This window comes from Suillus subaureus (genome assembly GCF_016647635.1).
Source record: "Suillus subaureus strain MN1 chromosome Unknown BJ212scaffold_5, whole genome shotgun sequence".
NCBI lineage: Eukaryota > Fungi > Basidiomycota > Agaricomycetes > Boletales > Suillaceae > Suillus > Suillus subaureus.
In genome coordinates, this window is record NW_024538561.1 from 1,776,549 (window position 1) to 1,804,123 (window position 27,575).

The 27,575-nt window shown below is 42.6% G+C and overlaps 1 protein-coding gene across 1 annotated transcript; it reads right to left on the reverse strand.

The window, feature by feature from the left end:
- Positions 1-12,638: 12,638 nt before the first annotated feature.
- On the reverse strand, positions 12,639-13,747 carry BJ212DRAFT_1477370 (uncharacterized protein; the record flags this gene model as incomplete). Its single annotated transcript, XM_041339537.1, has 3 exons — positions 12,639-13,102; positions 13,151-13,202; positions 13,289-13,747. The coding sequence occupies 3 exons, from the start codon at positions 13,745-13,747 to the stop codon at positions 12,639-12,641; spliced, it is 975 nt and encodes a 324-aa protein (XP_041197373.1).
- Positions 13,748-27,575: the final 13,828 nt, after the last annotated feature.

The window sequence follows — 27,575 nt, forward strand, 5'->3', positions numbered from 1 at the left end:
TGATCCACATTTAGTTTGAGAAGCCATTGTGGCTGATATGGGACATCTACTGACTCAGTAAGTTTGATGATCATGATTCTTTCATTCAGTCCAACTAATTTTGAGGAAGGAAATATGTGACAAATGAAATGAGGCAACATGAGCCTGATCAATTTTCTCAATGGGAACCTTCAATGAAGAAATTTTCTCAATAGCTACTAGTCTCACTTGGCTCTCATCATCAGTGGAGTGGCAATGGGTATGATAAGTTGAGCAAAATAGGGTTTCTCATATGGGTAATACAAGATCAGTGGTTGGGGAAATGGCTTGGGATGTGAGTAGTCCCAAACAATCAACTCAAAACATCAATTGCCTACCTGTACTCATCTCTTGTCTATGAGATTAGTAGTATGTTCCATGAATATTTGTGAGTGGTGACTGATTATGTACCTAGGGATGCCAATACAAACAACAACAGACTGTGGAATAGAAGTATATGGTTTTGCATCTGCTTTAAGGTGAGCCCTACTGGTCAATGTAGGTCTTTTGCTAAACATACAATCTTATAGGGAGTTGTTTTCTCTGAACTTATCTGTTGATGAGTTTCCAGCCTATCGCTTTTTAAAGAGCATTCATAACATTATAGCTGAGCATGGCTGGCTTCATGTATAGGTTTAATGGGTAGATAACATAAAGGTGTTTTGGGAAGCTGATGAAGAAATTTATAATGATATGGATCTGTGCCATTAGTAGGTTAATGTTTGTACTGTTTTTGGCCTGTTCTCATCTATACTTCAGTGATCTTGTTCAGTGGCTATGGCCAAAATTGATTCAGCAAGAGCTTGATAAGCTTAAGCATTGTCTCAACACATACACTGTTCAGTATGATTGCAATAAATACTCATCTGAAAAAATTAGAGTTTTTATAGTTTACTTTATATTATATATAGCTGTCATAGTGTCATAACAACCTCCCCTTTATTGTCCCTGTATATCAATCTTCAACCAAGCATCTTCACCCATAGCTCAATATCAACTCTTGCTGACTCCCTTGGGCTGGAGGTACTTTGTTGAGACCAGTCTTGGTGATTTTTAGCAGACAGCTAGGCTGTCCACTAGAAAAGTGCATTTTAGTTTCTCCTGAAGTTTAACTAAGCTTCTTGATGCTCCTTCACCTATAGCTCAATATCAATGCTTACTGACTCCCTCAGGTTGGACTCAGGAAGCAAGTATAGTGGCATAGGCATCTATGGCACTTTTAAGTGAGTCATAATTTATTCTCACTTCTATGCTTCCAGAAAATTTGACTTCTTGGCACAAGGTACCACTCAGAAGAAGCAGAAGAACCATGGAAGTACTAAAGACAAGGCTGTGTGAATCTTTTTCTCCATCTTTTGGAGGATCTGCAAAATTTTCAGCTTGAATAACCTTCCCCATGAATGCTACAGTCCCCATAATATTCCATCTCATCTCTGTGCCTTGTTAGTATTTATTTAAACTTGTACTATATGATAAGCTTACTGGGAATATTATGGGCACTATGATCCTCAGCTCACCTATAGAACAAGCCTAGAAAGTACTGAGCCAGATACAGAAGTGTCAGTTCACCCTCCAAATCAACTATATCAATGTCAGCCTCACTCAAGCAGATCTGTTTGCATTGGAGGATTGCACACTCATTGTTGTTATAGTAACCCTGAAATTGTCATTAGTAGTAGGTGCAGTAAAGAATAATAAAACTCACATAAAAATGAACTCTGTAAGTCCTTGGCCAAGATAACCCATGTATGGTTTTCCCACCTTGATGTGAGCTTGCCAGCCTCTCACAACCATGATTTCTTCTTCATCCTCAGAGTAATCCATCTGTATGTTGCCATTTTCACTTATGAAACATGTTGCATATTTGATTTTAAATGTTTCATACTCAAGCATGGGTGCATTAGCTGACTGTCTAGGTCAGTATGAGCTCTGATAACCTTCACAGGCAGCAGATGTTCAGGTGATGTTATTAAGATATATAAGCACAATTATTGTGACAGTTACAGCTGCATTAACCTGATCAGGACCTTTTCCACTTCTAACAAATACTTGGTGCCATCAATTCTGAGTTGATACTTGCCAGTTTTACTGTACTTCTTGAATATCATTATCCTCAAGCTATATGTGTCAGACAGTTACTTCAGAGTACAGATATTAGATGTCACATACCTCATCAGTGACATACAGGAACAAGTAAAGTGTGATTCTTGGAGTTTTTACAGTAGTGTCCCTCTGTCATATCCCACAATCCAGACTCACATTCCATAGTATTCCCATGCCTTCTGAGCCTACATCTGGACCCCATATCCAACTCATTCCCAGATCCCCTTCCGCTGTGTACTCCACACCTCAGCAGGATCGACTATGCTCCAGATTTACCCCTGAGCTCTGGACCTCCAGATCCTCACTGCTAGCCTGATCTGTACAACCCTATCCTGTCCACCCTATGCGCACTCCATCCAGCAAGACATCTGGACTTCACCTCATCTTGGATTCTGGACTATATCCACCTTCTTGTATTCCAGTCCTGTATCCACCTTGTCTTCCAGATCCCCAGATCTCTGGACCTATTCCCACCCTCTGTCTGATATCCTGCACCTATCCCCATTTAGGCATTCTCTGCCTTCCAGCTTTCGGTTACCTCTTGTTCCATCTTGCTTATTGATCCTTGTACAAGTCCTCATCTCCGAGTTCATTTACTTATGTTCCGACTTACTTACTAATGTGTTTCCACATGCTTGTACATAGCCTTGCTCCTTTGCTTACTGATCCCCTCAGATATTGTTCAGTATATAACCCCTGTAGATACTCCTGTAGTTCCTTAGTTTGAATATCAACTTAGACTTGCCCAATCCTCTCTTGGACTTTGGTCCACCTAAGTCTGTCCTACTCATCAGGCCTAGGGATTGATTCCCTAGGCTGGAGCTCTGCCTTTCCGGCACTTACCCTCTTTCCAGACTTAGGTCCAATCCTTGTCTCTCCAACTCTACCTTAGGGTAGTCTACCTCTGTTTGTTTCTACATTGGACTCCATCTGATGTAGCCCCTATTCCTTCCAGACCTCCGGACCTCCTGTCCCTTGTACCTCCAGGCATCCTGTCCTTTGGATATTCTGCCCTCCATACCTTCAGATGTTCTGTCCTCCTAACCCTCAGACATCCTATCCTCCTGTCCTCCTGTCCTCCTGTCCTCCTGTCCTCCTGTCCTCCTGTCCTCTGGACCTTTGGACCTCCCATCCTTCCATCCTGTTTCCTGTAGAAGTATTACCTTGCAATGGGAACTCTCCTGAGCACTTCCTGCATTCCTCCAGAACTCTCCCATGCTCCTCCAGATGTTTCCCACACTCCTCCGGAAGTCCTCTAGCGCTCTCCAGCAGAGTAGCCAGCCTCCAGAAGTCCTCCAGACTTTGTCGGACCATCATTGGACCTCATATGAAATGAAGGGCACATACTTGGGTAAGGGGCACAGTGTATGAGCTGAGGCCAAGCCCCTCTGAGTCAGTCTCTCTCCCCCTTGAGCAACATGGTTCTTAACACCCTCTCAGATAGCATCCTATCTTGTTTCAGCTTTCCATAGAGGCTTTCCATAGTTGCTGCTACCAAATACTTTGGATCTATCAAATTTATAGCAGTCCTGTTGAGGGCCATTATAGAAACTCACATCTCTACATGTCCATAGGGCCCTATATTGCAATCTATCTGCATACAGTTTATAGCACAAACTCACAGCATCATTCCCTATATCATTCCCTCACTAAGCCTATACATGTGCAATCTTCCCATGCATCATGCAACAGGCATGTTGCCTTTCCACAACACATTCCTGTGTGCATCCTGCATGCTTTCCTGCTTCATTACCCATCATCCAGGAGCATCTATTGATTATCCAGCAAGTCCTACTAATATGTTTTGCACTTTATCTTCATTATGATACCGTATTCCATCATGGACTCCTACTTACATATATCCTTACATATCTTCTTCATTTCCATGCCTTAATTGTGTTAGCTCCACTGGGTGGGAACACTGTAGAGAATAAGATCCCTCCAGGACTATATTGCATATATTTCTACTCATGATGATTGGTTATGGTGGTTATATCTTGGTGGATGGTATCCAAATATGTGGGAAGGTGTGAGGATAGCCATAATGGTAGATAGTAGATGCTGACAGTAATAATGAACACATTGGTGGTGATTAGTTCAACAATAGTAAGGGAAAGCTTGACAACAATGAGCACACTGAGCACTAGTGATGATAACAAAGAGCTGTCCATAGCAGTGTGTCATATCCTGTATGCTGGACCTAGATCCCATAATATTCCCATGCCTTCTGGGCCTATTTCTTGACCCCACCTCCAACTCATTCCCAGATTCCCTTCCACTGTGTGCTTCATATCTAAGCAGGATTAGCTCTGCTATGGAATTACCCTGGAGCTCCAGACCTCTGGATCCTCACTATGAGCCTGATCCATACACTCCTATCCTGTCCACCATATGCACATTCTGTCCAGCAAGACATCCGGACTTTATCTCCTCTCAGATTCCAGACTACATCCACTGCTCTCCAGATATTAACTGTTACTATCTCTGGATCTAGTCCCACCCTCCATCTGAGATCCTGTACCTATTTTTATTTAGGCATCTCTGCCTTTCTGGTTCTCAGTTATCTCTGTTTCTGTCATATCCCACAATCCAGACTCACATTCCATAATATTTCCACACCTTTTGAGCCCATGTCCAGACCCCATATCTGACTCATTGCCAGATCCCCTTTCACTGTGTGCTCCACACCTCAGTAGGATTGACTCTGCTCTGGATTTACCCCTGAGCTCTAGACCTCTGGATCCTCACTGCTAGCCTGATCTGTACCACCCTATCCTGTCCACCCTATACATACTCCATCCAGCAAGACATCTAGACTTCACCTCATCTTGGATTCAGGACTATATCCACCTCATCATATCCCAGTCCTGTATCCACCTCACCTTCCAGATCCTCAGATCTCCAGACCTCCAGATATCAACCATAACTATCTCCAGATGTATTCCTGCCCTCTGTCTGATATCCTGCACCTATCCCCATTTAGACATCTCTGCCTTTCTGGCATTTGGTTACCTCTTCTTCTGTCTTGCTTATTGATCCTTGTACAAGTCTTTATCTCTGAGTTCATTTAGTTATGTTCCATCTTACTTACTAATGTGTTTCCACATGCTCATACATAGCCTTGCTCCTTTGCTTACTGATCCCCTCAGATAGTCTCCAGTATATAACCCCTGTAGATACTCCTGTAGTTTCCTCAGTTTGAATATCATCTTAGACTTTGCTCTACCTGCCCAATCCTCTCTTGGACTTTGGTCCAGCTAAGTCTGTCCTATCCATCAGGCCTAGGGATTGGTTCCCTAGGCCAGAGCTCCATCTTTCTGACACTTACCCTCTTTCTGGACTTAGGTCCAATCCCTGTCCCTCCAACTCTACCTTAGGGTAGTCTACCTCTGCTTGTTTCTACATCAGACTTCGTCCAATGTAGCCCCTGTTCCTTCCATACCTTCAGACGTCCTATCCTCCTGTCCTCCTAACCCTCAGACATCCTGTCCTCCTGTCCTTCTGTCCTTCATCCTCCTGTCCTCCTGTCCTCTGAATCTTCAGACCTCCTATCCTTCCATCCTGTTTCCTGTAGAAGTATTACCTCACAGTGGGAACTCTCCTGTGCTCCTCTGGACATTTCCCACACTCCTCTGGAAGTCCTCTAGCACTTCACCAGAGTAGCCAGCCTCCAGAAGTCCTCCAGACTTCGTCAGACCATCATCAGACCTTATCTAAAATGAAGGGCCCATACTCAGGTAAGGGGCACAGCATATGAGCTGAGGCCAAGCCTCTCTGAGTCAGTCTCTCTCTTCCTTGAGCATGGTTCTTAACAGTTTGGCTCAGATGCCAGTGAAGGTTCAACAACTCTGCTGGCTTGCAGAGCTATAGAAAGAAAGAGGGCTCTAACTCTGAGGGAAGAGAAAAGCCTACTAACTCTCTAGATGTTGGTTGAAGTGTGCCAGGCAATATGTTTGACCCTTAGGGGAAGCAAGGAAAGCAAGATCCACAAAGTGACACCAGGTCAACTCTGGTAAAGTGCACTGAAAGTGCATGCACAGGAATGTGGAGCATGTAGGAGTGTGAAGTGTGGGAATAAGGCGCAAGGAATGCATGAACATATAAGAAACTGGTAGAAGTTGTGATGTCTTGAACTGAGGCTGCTGAATGAAGACTGATGATAATGAACTGTTGCTGAGAGCTAGGGCAATGACTAATGCATGCTGGCTAAAGATAGATTCTCACTCTAGGTGCTAACTGACATGATGGTGGTTGCTGTATGGTGGTGGTAGCTGTATCAAAAACTTCCTAGGTAACAGTTAAGCTGTGCCTAGGTATGCTCCCAGGGCTTAGAAGCAAATAGGGAGCGTTCTATGTATGTAAATGATATAAGTAAGAATTCATGATGAAATCATGTATCATACAATGCTAAGTATAATCTAATAGTGAGAATAAACAGAAAAGGACTCACTAGGGAACTGGTTAGATGATGGATGGATGCTCCAGGATGCTGTGGGACAAAGTGTGATCAAGTACAGGAAGGGTGCACTAAGTGCATGCATGGGAATGTGAGAAAACATTATGCCTCTGGTACATTTCATGGGAAAGTCATAGGGAGTGAGTTGTGCACTGTACCAATTATCATAAGTTAAAATATGGGCAATCTAAGCCTGGAGGAACCTCATTCTCTACACCAGTGCTGGCTCAAATGCTGGTCCTATACTGTATATAGCAATGGAATCACCCCAATTCATGCTGTATTTGGACCTATATATTACTAGGGGTTCATGTTGCAAACTTCTGACCTTGCTCAGATATGCAAGTAATTGGCCAGTACTTTGGATTTCTGTAATTGCTGCAGTTTTGAGTGTCTTATATTTTAGATCTAGGTCACTTGTTTTCTGGTACATCATGTTCTTTTATCTCACATGATTACACAGCATGATGTTCATATCAGGTGACTGACAGATTATCTGGGTTAGGGCCAGTCTTAGGATGCATACCATGTCCTATAGACATTGAAACAATCACACCTTTGGCAGCTGGTGTGGAGGGCTACATGATAATAACAGAACCATGATCTATACACAAAGCAGACAGTGTGGATTCAGACAACTGAAAAAGGAAACAACAAAGCATTGATTTAAGATGACTGCAAAAGGAATCATCACATGATCACATAAGTGTTGACATCTCAACCTGACCTTGCAGAGCAAGGTGACTTTATATTGGGGTCATTCAGAGTAAGATTAAAAATGTATTCTGAAAAGTCAGAATGCACCATGACAGTTCAGAAAGCTCACTTGAAATTTGTGAAGTTTAAACTCCATTTTGACAAACAAGGTAGGGCTGGGGTTATCTGCCAGTTGTATTTTCACTAAGTATTGGTGCAAACATTTTCATAGTGTATACAGAAGAAATACCACTGAATAAATGTAAAACATATCAAAAAGTGTGCAGGTTAATTTGTAAGGTGTGTTTATGAGCAGGAAGATGGTGGGAACCTTGTGCAAGACTGAGAGGATGGCCTAGGAGTCTTGGTGCATGAGGAATGTGCCTAAGTGAACAAATGTGTTGTTAGTATTGTCCATTGTGAGAAGGGTGACTTGAGTACCATGGAAGCATCATTTTTTATAATCAAAAGAAGATGGAGCACATGGTCAACATTAGGATCAAATGAGGGAAGATTCACATAGTGCTCATTATCATCTGTTTCAGGATCAGATGAGAGCTGGCTATTTGCAATCTGAATGTTGCAAGGATCTGCACCTGTTTGAGGGTAAGAAGAAAATTCAGAGATTATCATGGTATATGTTTGTGTAGAGCTTGATGTTGCACTCAATGAGCAAGAGAGGATTTAAACTCCACTCTACCACAACTGACTGATACCAATACCACCTTGTCACTCAATTCATGATCAACTCATCTATGAGATTGATAATACTACCCTAGAAGTAGTAGCAGCACTTTATGATCATGTTATGAAAGATGGTTCTGCCAGTGACTCAGATTCTGATATCATCCTCTCCCTACCCTCCCCAATATCCCCCTATTTCTCTGACAGTACTAGTGGCAACTCCAGCAACTCTAGTGATATGATCACATGCTACAGTCTCCTCCTTGATGCAATTTTGGCTCTTCATGATAAGGTTGAAGCCTCAGATGTCTTCAATTGACAAAATTGTCCTATCCTGCATGCTCTGCAGATTCAACTCTTAAATGACTTTGCTGAGAATCACATCAATTTATTTTGTCAAAAATTGTGTGTAAACCCTGATGTTTTTGACACCATCTTAGATCAGATCAGCAGTCACCCAGTGTTTCAAAATAACTCAAACAATCATCAGCTTCCCATTGCCATACAGCTTGCAGTCTTCCTTAATTGTGCTGGGCACTACAGAAATGCCGCTTAAAATCAAGATATCACCCAATGGGTATTAGTATCAGGTCTGTCACCAATTGCATAAACCATGTAATAGTTGTGCTATTAGATCAGCACAACAAGTTTATGTACTTCCCAATGGTTGATTCTAATGATACAGAGAAGGCTTGTAAGTGGGTAGAGGAAAAGACCTGTTCAGAGTGGTGAAATAGCATATTTGCCATTGATGGATCTGCAGCTAACCTGATGAACAAGCCTAGCCTTCATGGTAAGGTCTTTTCAACAGGAAAAGCACTTACTCCCTTAACTGCTAGGTTTGTTTGTTTTTCTAATTTCACACATTCAATTTAACTTTTTTTCATAGCTGGTGATCATGCCTCACAACCTCTTCATAGCCAACTGCTCCATTGGCTATGCAGGAAGCACACATGATGCATATGCATTCCAGTCAACTTGGCTCTATCAGGAGCACATGGACCTTCCTGACAATGACTACTGGATATGGGCTGATAGCACATATTTGGTAGAGACATGGTGTGTTTCACTGAAGGTGAGGACTATGGGCTATGAGAGAAACAGATGAATGCTAAGGGAACTCTACAGCAAGACCTGGATGTGAGACAGAACTTGACCCAAAGGACAGCTACTGAGAGGGGGTCCTCGAAATGACAGAGGGAGACTCTGTAGCCAAATGGGTGCTAGAGGATGCACAAAGTGCAAATGCTGGAAGAAGTGTGGTCAAAATGCACACAAAAGTGCACTGGGATGGTAGAAAGTGAGAGCACATGCAAGAAATGCAGTGCACTGTCTTCTTACTTGAGGGTCTTATATAAGTTGAGGTGAAATACAATGACTATCACAATTGTACTTCAATAAGACTAAGGTGCCAGCTCCTCAAGTTCATGGTCAATAGATTTTCTACTTCTTGGTTGATAACATGTTGTCTGTGGGTGGCCAAAGGGTAATAAATTACTTCTCTGCTTGATCGCTTCTTGATAGTAAAGGAGTAGTGTATTTTGTCAGGTTAACTGAGACCTAGTAGGTAATATGAACCTTTCTGATGTGTTATGCTGGCTAGATAACTCATGTCTCCCTTCTTGTAAAAGAGAGAATGCTGACTTGAATACGTGAAACAATAGATAAAACAATAGATTATTGTATAGGCAATCCCTATAAGATAGGATACAATCAATCTGGACTAGCAATATGATAGTTTTCAAAGGCAATCTTGAGGCCTTCACTTTCTTCACAATCTCACACTATTGAGACAGAAAGAGGGCAAACTCCTGCACTTCAAATCTTACAAATCTCACAGTTTGAGACAAGAAAGAAGAGGGAAAAACTTATTGATTATGTGAGAATGGAGTCCTTATATGCATTTTAGAAACCATCCTTACTAAGCAATGACTCATGACTGGATTGGTAAGAATATGCTTACAAACCAAGCCTTTTGGTGTGCTGAATCAGCTGCTTACTAAAGTACATGAGTAAAATATTACAAAGCATGACAAATCATGACAAAACATGATAAGTCATGGAAAAATCCTTACAAATCAGAATATTACCAGTCACATGACATGCTTACAAACATATCTGAGTGGTTCACTGATGTAATCAAGTGGCTGAAACTATAAATACAAGTAAATAAATAATGGGAAATACATGACTAAGCTTATGAATGAGAAATATATCCTCATACAATCTCCTAATCATCCCCTTCTATACTTCTTTTTGTATATGTCATGGTATGAACTCCATACCATGCATGACAGCACATGATGGGGGTCAGAAGTGTAGAGACTAAGGGATGACTGGAGACTGAATCCAGTGATGGGATGATCAAGCTAATGCAAGGCAGTTGCATCTAAGCAAGCACATGTGAATTTGGACTTCTGAAGGCTTCAAACTTGCTCTAGAGTGCAAACTACTGCTACTATACAGAGGTGGGGGATACTAAGATAGGATACTCTAAAAAACTATAAGTCTCTTCCCTATATCAAGTGCTAGGCAACACTTGTAGTACAGAAGCAAAGTGAATAGGTAGCAATATCTATATGTAATGGTGCCTAAGTGTGCACACATGTGCTTACAGTGCTGTAGTTGGTCCAGAAGGTACATCAGAGTGATAAGAGTATAAGAAAAATGCACCAGTGGACTTAGCAAGGACATGGATGGGAGGATGGACCATAGTGGAGGACCTGGAGCAGATATGTGGGATATGTGAGTGTGTTAGTGCACAATGACATGAGTGACTTATCCTAGGGATTTGTCCTATAATGGCCATATAGAGGCATGAGTCTCTACACCACCATCAAGAAACCACAGAATGGAGCCTTGACACACAATCAACAAACTTTCAATTATCACCTTTCCTGCATATGTATTTCAAACATCCTGAACACTTCTGTTAATTTTAAGGTGATTCAGGTCTGGGTTCAGGTTGAACATGCCTGTGCAGCTATTAAATGATGTTTCTAATCTCTTCACAAGCTTTGCCACCCTATCACTGCAGAAAAAGACCTTCACTATTTGAGCTATTGGATTTTGTGTTGTTTCATCCTTCACAACATGATTGTTCAGTTTGAGGCACAGCATAAAAGCAAAGATATGGTTGAATGGGCTTGTCATGAAGGGGCATGGTTTGTGGCTACAGTGGGGGATGGTATAGGTAATAATGCTACTAATGGTACTCCTGGCCAACAGTGCCAGATAGAGCTTGTGAATCTCTTACTTGACAGTCCTTACAGTGTCAATGCAGAGTGCAGAGACTAGTAGATATCCCATCAAAATCTGTAATAGTACATGAGCAACAAGGCCATACTAGTAGGTGTATCAAAAGCATGCTAAACAAAACAAAGATAACAGCAACAATACCTGACAATGACAGCTAACAAAAAAAATATGTGATGTATAATGAGGGTAGACTGAAAAGACAGGCACAATCAAGATGTAGGTTTTGACAAAGATTCAGCAATGGATGGAAATGATAGCACTGCTTCATGCCGCTTCTGCTGGAGCTGGGGCTGCTGTTCTCCTAGCTAGAGCTTGAGGCAGAGGAGTTTTATTTCAGAAGCATGTGTTTGAGCTTTTGCTTGCTCAAGACAAATATCAGTGTTCTTTGATTCTATTATGCACTGGTGCTCAAGTGAAGAGCTCAACTGCTGAATCAACTGTTAGCTAAGAGAGAACATTTGGTCCCATTTGTTAAGAACCGTGCTCAAAGGGGAGAGAGACTGACTCAGAGGGGCTTGGCCTCAGCTCGTATGCTGTGCCCCTTACCTGAGTATGTGCCCTTCATTTTAGAGGAAGTCTGATGATGGTCTGATGAAGTCCGGAGGACTTCTGGAGGCTGGCTACTCTGGTGGAGAGTGTGGGAGGACTTCTGGAGGAGCATGGGAAACATCCGGAGGAGTGTGGGAGAGTTCCGGAGGAATGCAGGAAGTGCTCAGGAGAGTTCCCACTGCAAGATAATACTTCTACAGGAAAACAGGATGGAAGGATAGGAGGTCTGGAGGTCCAGAGTATGGAGGACAGGAGGTCTGGAGGACAGGACATGGAGGTATGGAGGACAGAACATCCAAAGGTACGGAGGGCAGAATGTCTGAAGGACAGGATGCCTGGAGGTATGAGGGACAGGAGGTCTGGAGGTCTGGAAGGAATAGGGGCTACATCGGACGAAGTCCAATGCAGAAGCAAGCAGAGGTAGACTACCCTAAGGTAGAGTTGGAGGGACAGGAAGTGGACCTAAGTCCAGAAAGAGGGTAAGTGCCAGAAAGGCGGAGCTCTGGCCTAGGGAATCAATCCCTAGGCCTGATGGGTAGGACAGACTTAGGTGGACCAAAGTCTGAGAGAAGATTGGGCAAGTCTAAGTTGATATTCAGACTGAGGACTCTACTGTAGTTGTACAGGGGTTATATACTAGAGGCTATCCGAGAGGATCAGTAAGCAAAGGAGTAAGGCTATGTACAAGCATGCAGAAACACATTGGTAAGTAAGACGGAATATAAGTAAATGAACTTGGAGAGGAAACTAGTACAAGGATCAATCAGCAAGACAGAAACAGAGATAACCGAGAGCCGGAAAGGTGGAGATGCCTAAATGGGGATAGGCACAGGATCTTGGATAGAGGGCAGGAATAGGTCCGGAGATAGTACAGTTAATATCCAGAGGTCTGGAGATCTGGGGATCCAGAAGGCAGGGTGGAAACAGGACTGAGATATGTGAGGTGGTGAACGTAGTCCAGAATCCAAGAGGAGGTAAAGTCCAGATGTCTTGCTGGATGGAATGTGCATAGGGTGGACAGGATAGGGGATCCAGGAATGAGTTGGATATGGGGTCCAGAAATAGGTCTGGAAAGCATGGGAATATGGTGGGATCTATGTCTGGCATATGGGATATGACAGCCATCCAGATCATAAAATTCATTATTATCATCTGGAGCTGGACAGCTACTGACAGCAGCTGTGGAAGTAAGAGCACTTTTCATGTGCATCATAGACAGAAGGTGGCCAGAGTAATCAGCTTTGTGATTGGATGAGAATGCCTTGGGGGCATATGATGGGATGCTGTGCCATAACTCATTGAGGTCATCATAGGTTGGAAGTTGTCTTAGCACATCCTCTACAAATTGATTGGCATTGGTTAAGTATTATAGAAGAAAATACTCACCACATAGATTGGCTGCTGCACTTGGATCAGTGGGGTCAACTCTACCTCTGGTCTGATTAAACCTTGATTGTTGTATTCAGTATTTGTTTTTAAGGCTAGGTAAATTAGCATATAAAAGGTGAAGGAAAGAAAAAGTACTTGCAAGGTAAAATGGTTTCCAACTGCAACTGCAAAATTTTGAGGATATGCCTGATAGTAGTTGCTATAGTGAACATCTTTGGCAAAGATCTCCTTTGCAATGACGGCATGGATGCCACCCTTTTCTTTGCTGGAAGGCTGCAAGCCACTGTCATCATCTTGCATAGTTTGATTCTTCTTCTTTTTGTTCTTGCTGAAAAGTACACAACAGTCCCCATGATGAGCCATAAGGTAAGCAACCAGGAAGGAGGTGCGATCTATGCCCCTGCTTTCCCATTTGATGTTGAATTTTGAGGAAGGGACAGGTGCAATGATAGTGCTGGTGGAAGGTGCAGCAGTGCTGGTAGTAGGAGGAGGAGGAATATTGACAGGGGTAGAAGGAGCACTAGCGTTTGTGGTATTGGCTGAATCAATACTTCCTCCCCTTGTCCCTCCCCTAGTCCCTTTTATCCCTCTCATTTGGCCTCTTGCTCTATCTCAGATTGTCCTCTGTGGGTCACTCATGGTTGATATGGGGGTAGTAGTGAGCCTTCAGACCACTGTACACAAGGGCAAAGGGCAGGTATGGTACTTAAAACTCTGCATCAAAATTGCCAAATGGATGCCATGCATTGGGCTGTGTTAGGGCACTTACTGAAATTTCAGGGAACAACTTTGAATGATACTATTGTTTTATCACATCATGTACAGGAAACAGGTACAAAATCTGGGAATATCTGAGTCTCAGCAGTTTGCTGATGGCCATTGTTCAGCTTTAATTTTGTAATTCTGTTTGCTATCACATCCTAATATACATTTCTTCCATCTACTTCCTATCCACCTATGAAGCCTGTACCTTGTCAAGTGCACCATTCAGTGTGCTGAATGTGCTGAAAGGCCATATTTAAGACTCAATGTGCCATACACTTATATCTTCAAGCATGGCCAAAGGTAGCTGAGCAGAATTAAAACCTGGCAACTCAGCAACACTCATCCTACCATACCTAACTTCTAACTGCACCCTCCTGTGCCAGGCCTAACCACAACTGCATGAAGCCTGGTGTTGCCTCCACCATGACACCTCAAAATTTCAATGGCACCCCCCACACCAGAGTAAAGAAAATACAAGTAAATTTGCTCACAACAAATGCTGAACATTATGGAGACATGTGAAAATTTTATTTAAACAAATTAAGGAGACATGTCTCTATGTTCTAAGCTTGTCCAACCTCAAATGAAGAATCCCAAAATGGACAACACATTGAAGTCATCATTGTCATTCAAGTTGTCATTCATGAGTGCAAGAAGGTTGTCCTATATTAGTTGCAAGGGGATACTCAATCTGGAAAGCAAGCTTGCGAGTGTGGCAGAGGATGGTGGTCATACCAGTGCAGGCCCTTGTTTTGAAATACCTAGCAATGATATAAGATATGAGCAGTACTATTTTTCATACCAGGGGGGATGTGGTTAAGGCCAGAGACATCAATGTTAAATAACACAGTGACAGTGTGTCCAGTATTGCTGTCAGGATAATGTAAGATGAATTTGGGGAGGGAAGGCAGGTTTTTGCAGAGAACGATGATGGTGGCCACATGAGGGCATGGGTGCCAAAAGTGCACCAGTCAATCACCAGAGAAGGACAAGAGCAGTGAAGGTGATGGATGAGTGGAGTTTGGTGCGGTGGAGGCCCAGGGTGCATGGCCACATGCCACTGCATGCACTGATAAAACTTGTCTTGGGAGCTAGATATCAATGAGCACAGATAGTAGCAGGTATTCTGGACAAGCAAAAAGATGGATAATGAACAACCTGAGTTATAGGTTGAGTTTAGGTGACACCTTTTGTGTAGATGAATTATCATTGGTGTTCATGATGGCATTGGTAAATGCCAGAAAGTCCTGTCCTGTTCCTATCACTTGGGTAAGTCAGAGGCAAATTTGCAGCTGACAAGGAGCTTTCAGGGTTTGTCATTACTGGGGGTGCACATTCTTGGTTCCATCACTGTGATGCTTATGTAAGATTCCCATAGGCAAATTTTCAAAACTCAATGGTACAAGTCCTCAAATATGAAGTACCATGCACAAGAAACATCAATTTGACTGTCAGATGGTGCCTAAGGTATGCTATATAGTAGTACAAGTGGAGTGTTATGATTTACAGCTGTTTCAGATATCAACAAGACAGTCATGATAGGTTTTGCACATGTATGCACCTCTGAGTCCAAGGGATCAATGATAATCAATATGTTAAAAGTCCATCTTGTCATCTGAATCCTCCACATTGTCATGATGAGATGTGCTCACATCAAATTGTGTGGTAGACAACATGGTAGCTTCTGTACAAGTCTTAAAGTCTGCAACAATTTTTTTCAGGTATGCTAGCTTTTGCTCACATTTAGTGCCAATTTTATGGGAGTATGGTTTGTGTAGTGTATTGTCACAGTAATGATGCAGTTTAAGCTGCTCAATGATTTGTTTCATGTTGAGGGCATTGAGTGTTGCATTGTCAAGAATTAGTTCAACCACATCCAGCAATGTATCCTTCTCTGCTGTCTTTGCCTTCTTTGTGGCAACCCTTTGACAAGTCTCTTCAACCTCTCATTTGTCGTGATCTGCAAGCTCTTGCCATTGCTTTTTCTCCAGCTTCTGCCCATCAATCCATTTGGCCTCCTGTTATGCTTGGTGTTACAAGAATGTCTTGACAAAAACAAAGAGTCTAAAGCATGAACCTATTCACAAGTCATGCAAGTTAAGCAGTATATTGCAGGCCCTGGTCTGCATAGGTCAAGTTAAAGAATACAAGTGTAAGAGATAGGTATTAAATAAAGGGATTAAAGCAGAGCTTTGATACATGAGTCAGAGATGGAAAGTAAATAACGAATCATAAAAAGAGGATAGGAATTGTACAATGGAACATGATAGAATGTCTAAGAATGATTAGTAATGTGAATAAGTGAAGAGGTGAATGGTAAAAAGATATAATTGTAACATTACCCCTGTTTTAAGGGTAGTAGGCACCAACTACTATCAAAGGAGATAATGCAATTGTTTATAAGTAAGGAGAGAATCAGAAGCATTACCTAGTTCAGCTTCCTTCATCCATTCATTCTTGGAACTCAGGAATCCTTTCCATTTAACATAATATTGGCATCTAGAAGAAGAGCCTCAGTGTCCAATGATAGCTTCTATTTCATATTCTTCTTTGCTGTTAATAATATCTGGTGGTGGTGTAATATGATTAGGGCCATGGGTATCATTCTCTTCATAGGGAGAAAGGAGAGTGGTGTGGAAGACAGGGTGAATGCACCATTGTGTGGGTAGAGTGAGTCAATAAGTTATGGGAGATAGTACATCAATGATGGTGAATGGTCCTTTGTGTTTAGGAGTGAGTTTCCAATTAGGGTATCTGAGATGAAGGTTCTTGGCTTCAAGCCATACCTTGTTGCCTCTAGAGAATGGTACAAATTTAGGTGTGATTTGTTGACACATAGTGTTTCATGCAAGTTCATGAGCAGCTAGTGCTTCATTGCATGCTTTATTAAGGATAGTGAGGCATTGTTCAATATTAGGAATGTCAGATTTAGGGTGAAGGTCAGGGAGGTGACATGGGTGATAACCCATCATGAGGTAGAAAGGAGAGGTACTGTGGGCGGAATGGTGGTGTGAGTTATGGACAAACTCTGCAAGCAGTAACATAGGTACCCAGCCTGTCTGGTCATTAGTGCAGAAGATCTGAAGATAAACTTCAAGTTCTTGATTAACTTGTTCAGTTTCTCTGTCACTTTATGGGTGGAAAGCAATGGAAAGGGAGTTCTTGTACCCAAGGAGTTTTTCGAGTTCAATCTGGAATTGGGAAATGAACTGGGGTCCATGGTCAGAAATAATTTTATTGTAAAGTCCATATCTAGAGAAAACTTTGGAAAAGAAAATGTTCATGACACCTTCAGCATCTATAGTCTTGAGGCAAGGAGTGAAAACTACCTCTTTCGAAAGTCCATGGTCGTGGTCGACCATGATGCTGTCAAAGCCATCAGAAAGAGGTAGATTGGTGATAAGATCAACCAAACAATAGGCAAAGGGTCAGTTGGAAATAGGGGCAGGTACAGGAAAGAGGGGTGGAGTAGATGGGTGCATGTTTACTTTATTCTGTTGGCAGATGCAACAGCCATCTATGAAGTTCTTGATGAAGGTGGCTAGTCCTGGCCACCAATAGTCATGAGAAAGAACTTCCTGGGTTTTATAATGTCCAGGGTGTCCAGCAGTGGGAGAGTCATGATGAAGGGAAGTGAGTTCTCATTGGAGATCTCCAGGGGGTACATAAGCAAGTCCTTTATTAGTGAGAATTCCATCACTCAATTTCCAATCAGAAAGAGCTGAATGGAGGGGATGAGGAATGGAAAAGTCTGTAAGTGCTTGAAGCACTGTGTGAACTACAGGGTCTATGGCAGAAGAAATATGTAATCTGTCAGTGAATGACATGTCCATGACATTGAGAAATAAAGAGTCAGGGAGGAGTTGTATACTAGTATTGTCCTTTTTGATGTCTACATCTGGAAGGTGATCCATTTTATGGGAAAGGAGGTCAGGGATAATAAATTCTTTTCCAGATATGTGCTGGATTTGAAGTTTGAATTGGGAAAGGAAAATCTGCCATCTAGCTTGATGGTGGTTAAGGTCTTGTATGTCTCTGAAATATTGAAGGTTCTTATGGTCAGTTTGCACGAGGACAGGGAAGGGAGATCTGAGGAGATAATGTCTCCAGGCTTTCAAAGCCCAGATGATAGCAAGAAGTTCTCAGTCATAGATCTGGTAGTTACATTCAGCAGGGTTAAACAATTGAGATAAAAAGGAACAAGGGAGCCAGTCTCTGTTGTTGTCTTTCTGGAGAAGTACTGTGCCTGTAGCATATAAGGAAGCATCAGTGGCAATAGCGAAAGGGGTATTTTTGTTGGGTATTTGAAGAATTGGGGATGAGGTAAAGATATGTTTCAGCTTATTGAAGGCTTCCTCATGTTCAGAGGTCCAAGAGAATTCTTCATCTTTCTTGGTTAGGTCAATTAAGGGTCTAGCAATTGAAGAATAGTCAGCAATAAACTGTCAGTAAAAGTTAGCAAATCCAAGGAATGAACAGACTTCTTTCATTTTCATGGGAGTTGTCCACTTGGATATACCCTTTAGTTTGGCAGGGTCCATGGTGATAGAACTGGGTTTGATGATCATACCAAGATATTCAATTTTGGTTACATTGAAGGTACATTTTTTGGGTTTAAGATGGAGGAGATTGTCATGGTGTCATTGGAGAACCTTGTGGGTTCAGATGCAGTGAGTTTCATCATCCCTAGAAAAGATGAGTATATCATCCATGTATATAATAATCCATCCTTCTTGGATCATGTCTCTGAACAGGTCATTCATCATTGACTGGAAGGTGGCAGGCAAGTTACACATTCCAAAGAACATGACTGTGGGTTCAAAAAGTCCTCAAGAAGTAGCAAAAGCTGCCTTCCATTGATCATATTTTCTCATACATATGTTATTATATCCCCATCTGATGTCCATCTTGGTAGAGATTTTGGTGTCCTTTAGCTTATCCATAAGATTGGAGATTAGCAGTAGAGGATAGTTATTCTTAACCATGTGTTCATTCAGGTAGTGATAATCTTGGCAGGGTTGGAGGGAACCATCTTTCTTCCCAATGAAGAAGAATGGTGAGGGTTGAGGGGATTCAGAAGGAACAATTGTCCCTTTGGTGAGGTGTTGTTAAGGTTGTACTCAAGGGATAACTGGATCCAAAGGGCTTTGGCCTCAGCTCGTGCGCTGTGCCCCTTACCCGAGTATTGCCCCTTATTTCAGGAAGGCAAGACTAACATGTCTGGAAGGTCAGATGAGTAGTATAGCGGATCCAGATGACTTCCAGATGAGGGATAAGTATCATAGGGCTAATCCAGACGAGTCCAGACTAGAAACTAATGGTAATGGACTGTCGGAGACAGAGGCAGACATGAATAGACTATAGGAATCAATCCTAAGTCTCAGAGGGTGACAAGAGCGGAGATACTCAAGTACGGAGGACAGGAATGAGTAGAACTAAGATGATATTCCAACTGAGGTACTACAGAAAGTTACAGGAGGTTATATACTATAGGTATCTAACAGAATGATCAATCAGCAGAGTCCAAGGCTATGTACAAAGCATATGGATGGTCTATTGGTAAGTAGAAATGGATCACAAATCATGAAATGGAAATGAAACATAGGTAATGGGTCAGGGAGCAGGACAGATATACAGATAGCCAATATACCAGAGTTAGGGGATTTACCAAAAAGAGATGAGTGCTGGTTGTGGATTCGGATGAATTGTGGACCAGATGTTCAATCTGATGGTTAAAGGCAAACAAATAGAATTAGTGTTGCCAACAGATTGTACTACTAGTCCAATTCTGGGAGTGTCTGACACCAGTGCAGTCTCCCCTAGGCAAAATCCTCTTCATCACTACTCTCATCTTTCTTAACCAGCTTCTTTCCAGCTTTCTTCATCTGGTGTGCTTTAAATGCCTTCCATTCTTGGAATTCTTTGTAATCATTGTCAGATGATTCCTTGATTACCTTTCTGGTGGTCGTCATAACCATGGGGTGGTTAGGGCAGTCTGCAGCTAAGCCTTTCTTACCACACTTGAAGCAAAGGCCGCCTTTGTGCCTATGCTCTCGTTCTTGAGGAGTTAAGTAAGTCTTCCTAGTCTTCTTCTCTCTGTCTAGTTCAGTTTTGTCAATGTCCATGGTGTAGGGATCATGTGCCTTGGTGTAGGAAGGAGGTGCTGTTAAGGTCCTTCATACCTCAACATCCAGGGCTTTCTCTAGCCAGGATTCAATTGTTGTGGGAGTGGTGTTGAAGGCATAGATAGTGGAGGTAATCTCACACTTCAAGCCATTTCTAAAGAACATAATCTTTGTGTTCTCTTCATTGATGCCAGTATCAGTGAGGATGGTTCAGAATAAAGATGCATAAGCAGCCACACTGCCAGTCTGTCTAAGGGTTGAAATGCAATAAATTGTGGTCTGTTCAACATTCTTAGGGAAGAAGGTGGCTTTAAACTGCTTAGCAAAATCAGCCCATGTACCATAAGTCTTAGCCACTACTGCAGCTTTCAATTGGCCTTCAGCCCACTTGGCAGCTTCACCTTTGGTCATAAGGCTAAGCATGAAGATAAGTTTCTTCTTGTCATTATCATATACTTCATTGTTCATATCTAGGTATGCCTCAACTTGGAGGGTCCATCCTTGGGCAAGGCAGGTATCACCATTGAAAGGGGAGGGGGTCTTGCCAATTTCTTTAGGCATAGTAGCAGTGGTGGATTGTTCGTAAGTTTGGGTGAAGAAATTCCAAACTTTGTTCTTCAGGGCTTGGTCAGCGTAGAACACTGCCCACTGGTCTAGTGAGTATCTGTTGCCTTTAGCATCTAGGGTATAGAACTTGTTCTGTTCTTCGTCCCAGGTGAAACCAGGAGGAGTTGGTATGATGGTCAAAATAGTGTCTGGTTCTGGGCGTGAGTTCTAGGGAACTGCACAATATAGAAGTAACTTGACCTTTTGTTATGCTTGGCATTACAAGAATGTCTTGACAAAAACAAAGAGTCTAAAGCATGAACCTATTCACAACTTGTGCAAGTTAAGCAGTATATTGCAGGCCCTGGTCTGTGTAGGTCAAGTTAAAGAATACAAGTATAAGAGATAGGTATTAAATAAAGGGATTGAAGCAGAGCTTTGATAAATGAGTTAGAGATGGAAAGTAAACAGTGAATCATAAAAAGAGGATAGGAATTGTACAATGGAACATGATAGAATGTCTAAGAATGATTAGTAACATGAATAAGTGAAGAGGTGAAAGGTGAAAAGATATAACTATAACACCTCCTGCATGCAGAATTTCTCAATGGCACCACTGAATATTGTGGAATCAATGAAATCTTGCATATTATTGCAATGAAACAGTGCCCGCACCCCATACTGATGCATTGTTGTTGTCAGCTTGTTTTGCATAAAAACTTGCATAGCACTGAGAGCACCTTCATTGGCATCACTAGTTGTGAGCATGTAAGCCATTGCACACTCTTCTGCAATTAACATGGTGATTAGGCTGTCAGGTTCATATTCTGCAGTGAAGTGTTGCCATCCAGAGAGATTCCCTTTCAGGAATGTGATGAGGGCAATGTAGAGGTGCAGAAGACCAGGTAAAGCCATGAGTTCATGTACAGCTTTGATAGTGTCCAAATTATGCCATGACTTTCCAGTGAGCATTGCATTTTCACCAGTAGCATCAGAACAAAGCAGGAGGTCAGGATCATCAATAAGCTCCTGAATATGAGCTTTGAGCTGATTGTGATATGGACCAAGGCCAAGAATGTTGAGATCTGTTGACCAAGAGAAGTTAAGGTACCAGATTGAGATTGCCTCATGATAGAGAATTATGACTGACATCTTGGTCATAGAACCAACATTGTGGAGAGTGTTGTAAAGGTTGAGTTCCATATGATTGAAGTTACATTTTTCCTTCTTGTTATGGACAATTTCAAGGAGAATGATGTACTGTGGCCACCAGACAATGAGCTCAATGCAGCCAAGGCAGTGTGACTGGAAATGAGTGTTGCTGGTATCTGGAAATGTGGATATGAAGTCCTTCAGCTTTTCCATGATGACCTAGTGAGTATCCTGCTGCCCTTTCTATCATCCTTGTGGTTGAAGATATCACCAGCTAGGCTGATGGCCTTGACACCTCCATGAGTGGAAATCTTCATTGCACATTCCTCAGCAGCCAAAAGACCATCAGCCATCAGATTGATGCACTGTAGCACTGCAGCATTGTCTTTGTTTGCCAGTAGGATTAAAGGAGTTGGGTTATTCTCAAGCCAGCAAGCCATTAATGCCACATTGCCAGCCTTCATTGCATTCATCTCTTTGTGCATTGCATAGCCAGCCTGTATAAACCAGAGGTACTCCTGTTTCTTTTCATTGGATAGTATCTTGAAAACTTCCTTGCCAACAGCATGTTCCATGTTATCATCTGCAAGTGCATCGTGTGAAGCCTTTTCCCCAGCTGGCAACTAGTCCCAGATGTCCTGGCCACCTGCTGATGTGGCTTTCAATGAATGGGCATCAGCATGAAGAGAAATTACAATGTCATCAGATGCATGGTCAAGGAAGGCTTTACCCAATGCTTAATACAGATTTTTGACCTTCCACTCCTGGACCAATTGAAAGGTTTTTTTCTGGTCCACTGCATAATCACCATTCATTCCACAGATTTTTTGAGTGAAGTCAACCTCTATCCAAGGATTGTTGTGAGACAGTGGTGAACAATCATACAGGTCACATAGTGAGTTAATCTTCATCTTCCAGAGCTCAAGTTGTGTTTCTGATGTGTGATTAGCAGTAGACTCAATGGTGAGCAAGTGGGTTTGATTTTTTGATGATAGTGTATCATGGCTGATACCAGGTGCTGCATAATCAGTAACAGCAAGGTTGATATGCATAGACTCAAAATTGACATGATAGTGAGATGTTCCATCATTGCTTATTGTAAGATCTACACAGGTAGAAGGTCATCAGTGGTAGTCAGTATTTTGCTGTAGTATGAACTCTTTGTCTGTCCAATTTCATGGGCAAGTTGAAGTTTAGCAGCTACTCCACTCTCAAGGATAGTTCATTGAATGGTTCATCAGCTCATCCTCTTCACTCAGACACCAAACAGCAAAAAGAACTCTTAAATGAGGGTTCCAACATGACCCTGAGAGCATCCAGCAACAATGAGAGAATGTGCAAGGCTTCAAATTCAAGAAGTGTACATTCATTGCTTGAAAAATGTTGGTGGGGAAATTTCTCATGTCCATGCAAGCTCACTAGCCTTGTTACAGGACCATCTGATAGATTTTTTAGCACATAGAGTTTGTATCTGAAAGCAGCAAGTTTTTTTATGAGACTCTGAGAGCTTGTTGCACAACTGAGCACATTCTGCTTCAAGGGAAATAACATGGCCTTCAAGCATTACAACACAGGCCTGAAGCTGTTGTATTGTTGACTCAGCTTTAGTGTTTGCAGTTGGGATGATCACTTTCCAAAGTTCCTTGGCTTGGTCTGATTGTCTTCTTGCAGATGAATGTGCACATAGAGACTTTCACCACTCATTACAGAGCTCTTTGTAGTAAGTGACATGCTTGTGCTGTTCCTTTGCAAGTGCTCATTCAACAGTGACCAAAGCCTTCTGACTGATTGCATGCTCTCTGCAGAGTTGTGAGACAATGTCTTAGAGCTTCACATATTGGAATTTTGTGGATTGAAGGGCATCACAAAGATTGCAGATCTCAGTATCTTGCTGGACAAGTGCCTGCTTGTAGCTCTCAAGGTCAGTGCAATATTTTGAGACAGTTTCATGCAGGATATCAAGTTCTTTGAGTGCAACTGCTTGTGTGAGGTGTCTTGAATGTGAACTGGTAGCTGTGACTTCTTCATCAGAAAGTGTGTCCTTGCTATCTTCCTGTGATTTCAGTTGTGCAGATCTGATTCATTCGAGGTGGGCTCACTGTGCTTGTGAATGGAATTGTTTTGAGAGGGGCATTTCAGAATTTGAATTATGTATGGTATGTTAGGAATAACAATCAGAATGGATAAGTACACTGTGCATGAGGTGTAGTGAAGTTGACAGTGGTCAAGACACGTCAAGTTGATGCAAACAATATCATATTTGATACATCTGTGGCTGTGAGCATGTCAATTGCACACCTTCCAACTTGCTATAGGGCAGCAATTTTACATACCTCAGAATTGTTGCAACTCATTGATGAAAGTTACTTTGTAGACATGTATCTTTCAAATGTGGTGAAAATTTTATCACTGGTTGAGCTGTTGGTGGTGCTGGAGGGAAAACTCTCACAATGTCCATCACATCTCAGGGAAGTTTTCAAGAATTATTCATTTTTCCACACCAGCTAAGTGTTAAGAACCATGCTCAAGGGGGAGAGAGATTGACTCAGAGGGGCTTGGCCTCAGCTCATATGCTGTGCCCCTTACCTGAGTATGTGCCCTTCATTTCAGATGAAGTCCAATGATGGTCCATCAAAGTCCAAAGGACTTCTGGAGGCTGGCTACTCTGGTGGAGAGTGCAGGAGGACTTCCAGAGAAGTGTGGGAAATATCCAGAGGAGTGCAGGAGAGTTCTGGAGGAGTTCTCTCTGCACAGAAAGGGAAGAGACCCCAGGATAATACCTCTACAGGAAACAGGATGGAAGGACAGGATGTCTGGAGGTACACAGGACAGGAGACAGGACATCCAGAGGTCTGGAAGGAATAGGGGCTACATTGGACAAAGTCCAATGTAGAAACAAACAGAGGTGGACTACCCTAAGGTAGAGTTAGAGGGACAGGAAGTGGACCAAAGTCTGGAGAGAGGGTAAGTGCTGGAAAGGCAAGACTCCAGCCTAGGGAAGCAATCCCTAGACTTGGGATGGAGACATAGGGGACAAATCTGAAGGTCTGGAATTCTGGCCTAGGGAATCCATCCCTAGGCCTTATGGAAAAGGACAAACTCAGATGGACTGAAATCCAGAAGAAGATTGGGCAAGTAGGATAGGATCTAAGATGATATTCAGACTGAGGACTCTACTGAAGTTGTACAGGGGTTATATACTAGAGGATATCCAAGAGGATCAGTAAGCAACAGAGTAAGGCTATGTATGAGCATGTGGAAATACATTGGTAAGTAAGATGGAACATAAGTAAATGAACTCAAAGATGAAACTAGTACAAGGATCAATCAGCAAGACAGAAACAGAGATAACCGAGAACTGGAAAGGTGTCATATCCACATATCCAGATCTCAGATCTGATCCTTATCTCATCTCAGATCCAATCCACATCTTATCCCCCTCCAACATCTTGTCATTCAATCTGTCCACTTGTCCAGTCCAGTCCACACCTCATCCAAATCCACAACCAGTGCTTGTCTCCTTTCAGTAGTCCCCTAACTCCAGTAATTTGGTTATCAGTATATCCATCCTGCTCACTGATCCATTACCTACACTTCATTTCCATTGTAGGGAACAAGAATCCTCTAGGTGTATATTGCACATATTTTGACACACAACAATTGGTACAGTGTATGACTCACTAGCTATGACCTTCCTGCAAAATGCACCAGAGGTGCGATGCTTTCCCGCACTATGCGACACATTCCCACGCACACACTTAGTGCACTCTTCCCATGCTCGGTTGCCTTATGTCATGCAGCATCTGGGAGCATCCATCCATTGTCCAACCAGTCCCCTAGTGAGTTCTTTCCTGTTTATTCTCATATCAGACCATATTTAGCATCATACAATATTTTATTTCATCATGGACCCTGTCCTTACATCATTTACATACTTAGAGTGCTCCCTATTCACTTCCAAGCCCTGGGAACATGCCTAGGCACAGCTTACCTGTTGCCTAGGAAGTTTTCATACACCTACCACCATCATGTCTAGTAGCATCTAGCAGTCAGAATTATCATGAGTTAGCATCCATCAGAGCTGTCACCCTAGCCATCAGCATCAGTGTCCATTCAGCAGTCCCACTTCATGTCTTCATGCCATCTTTCAGTTCTCACACATTCACGCACTGTGTGCGCCCTATTCCCACACTTCACGCTCTTATGTGCTCAACATTCCTGCATGCGTGCTTCACTAGAGTTGACCTGGTGTCACTTTGTCGATCCTTGCTTTCCTTGCTTCCCTTAAGGGTCAAACATATCACTTGGCACATTTCGACCAACACTTAGAGAGTCAGTAGCCTTCCTCTCACCCCAGAGGTAGAGGCATCTTTCTTTCTTTTGCTCTGCAAGCTAGCAGAGTTGTTGAACCTTTACCGGAAGTCATCCAGATCTGCTATGCTACCCATCCAACCCTCTGGACGTGTTAGTCTTGCCTTCCTGAAATAAGGGACAATACTTGAGTAAGGGGCACAGTGCACAAGCTGAGGCCGAAGCCCTTTGGATCCATTTAGCCTTGAGTATGACCTTAACAAAAGGCGGAGATGCCTAAATGGGGATAGGCACAGGATCTCAGATGGAGGGTGGGAATAGGTCTGGAGATAGTAACAGTTAATATCCAGAGATCTGGGAATCCAGAAGGCAAGGTGGAAACAGGACTGAGATATGTGAGGTGGTGGATGTAGTCCAGAATCTGAGAGGAGGTAAAGTCCAGATGTCTTGCTGGATGGAATGTGCATATGGTGGACAGGATAGGGGTGTATGGATCAGGCTCATAGTGAAAATCCAGAGGTCAGGGGTAATTCCATAGCAGAGCTAATCCTGCTGAGGTGTGGAGCACATGATGGAAGGGGATCTGGGAATGAGTCAGAGGTGGGGTCTGGAAATAGGCCCAGAAGGTGTGGGAATATTATGGGACCTAGGTCTGGCATATGGGATATGACACTAAGGCTTTGATGCCATAGCTACAACTTTCTCTCTCAAAGTCACTGATGCTTGTGATGTGCAGAAATTTGTTGGATTGATGCTGCAGCAATGTTTTTTGTGTCACCCAGTTCCCATACAAACATTTGCCACAGCCCCGTGGGAATAAATCTATCGCGGATGTGATTGCGCTCCCATCATTACGTTCTTGCGTTACGCTGCATGTGCCTTGTTTTCGGAAACCTTGAGGAGCCGATGTATTTCAGAAACGGTAATTACAGAGCACTGCATCACTTCATTCAAACACACCGGAACGCTCCTAATCCGATTTTGCACAACCGAACAATGTTTCATGCTTCGCCTATCAAAGATCATTCATTCAAATTCTCGTCTGAGGGGTTCCACCCCTCTTCTAGCTTCAAAATGACCTTCAGCTTGACATAGATTTCGTACTCGGCAACATCCTTTGAGATGACCCGAACCAATGGAATGCACAGGAGATACGTCACCTCGGCGAATAGGATTTGTGGCATGTGCACCACTGGCAAACCCAGCCTCAAGGATGTCACTGGCAAAAACTTTCTACATCAAAGCCCATTGTGGTGATCAGTGCCCTGTCATTTCGTGCATGGTAGAATACCTGCCATGGAGTAGTAATGGATGGACTCGGTAGCAGTCACTTTGCACGACTCCGATATATGTGCGATGTGCATTGTGGACGTCTGCGTTCGGTGCGTCTTGGTCGCTGATCAGTGAATCGGTGAGTTCTTACTGACGATTATGATTGCGGTGCTTTTACGTGGTCAATTCTGTCTCTCGGATCGCAATAAAAATTTTGTTCTAATTAACAGGGTTTTCTTGACAGGCTTGTC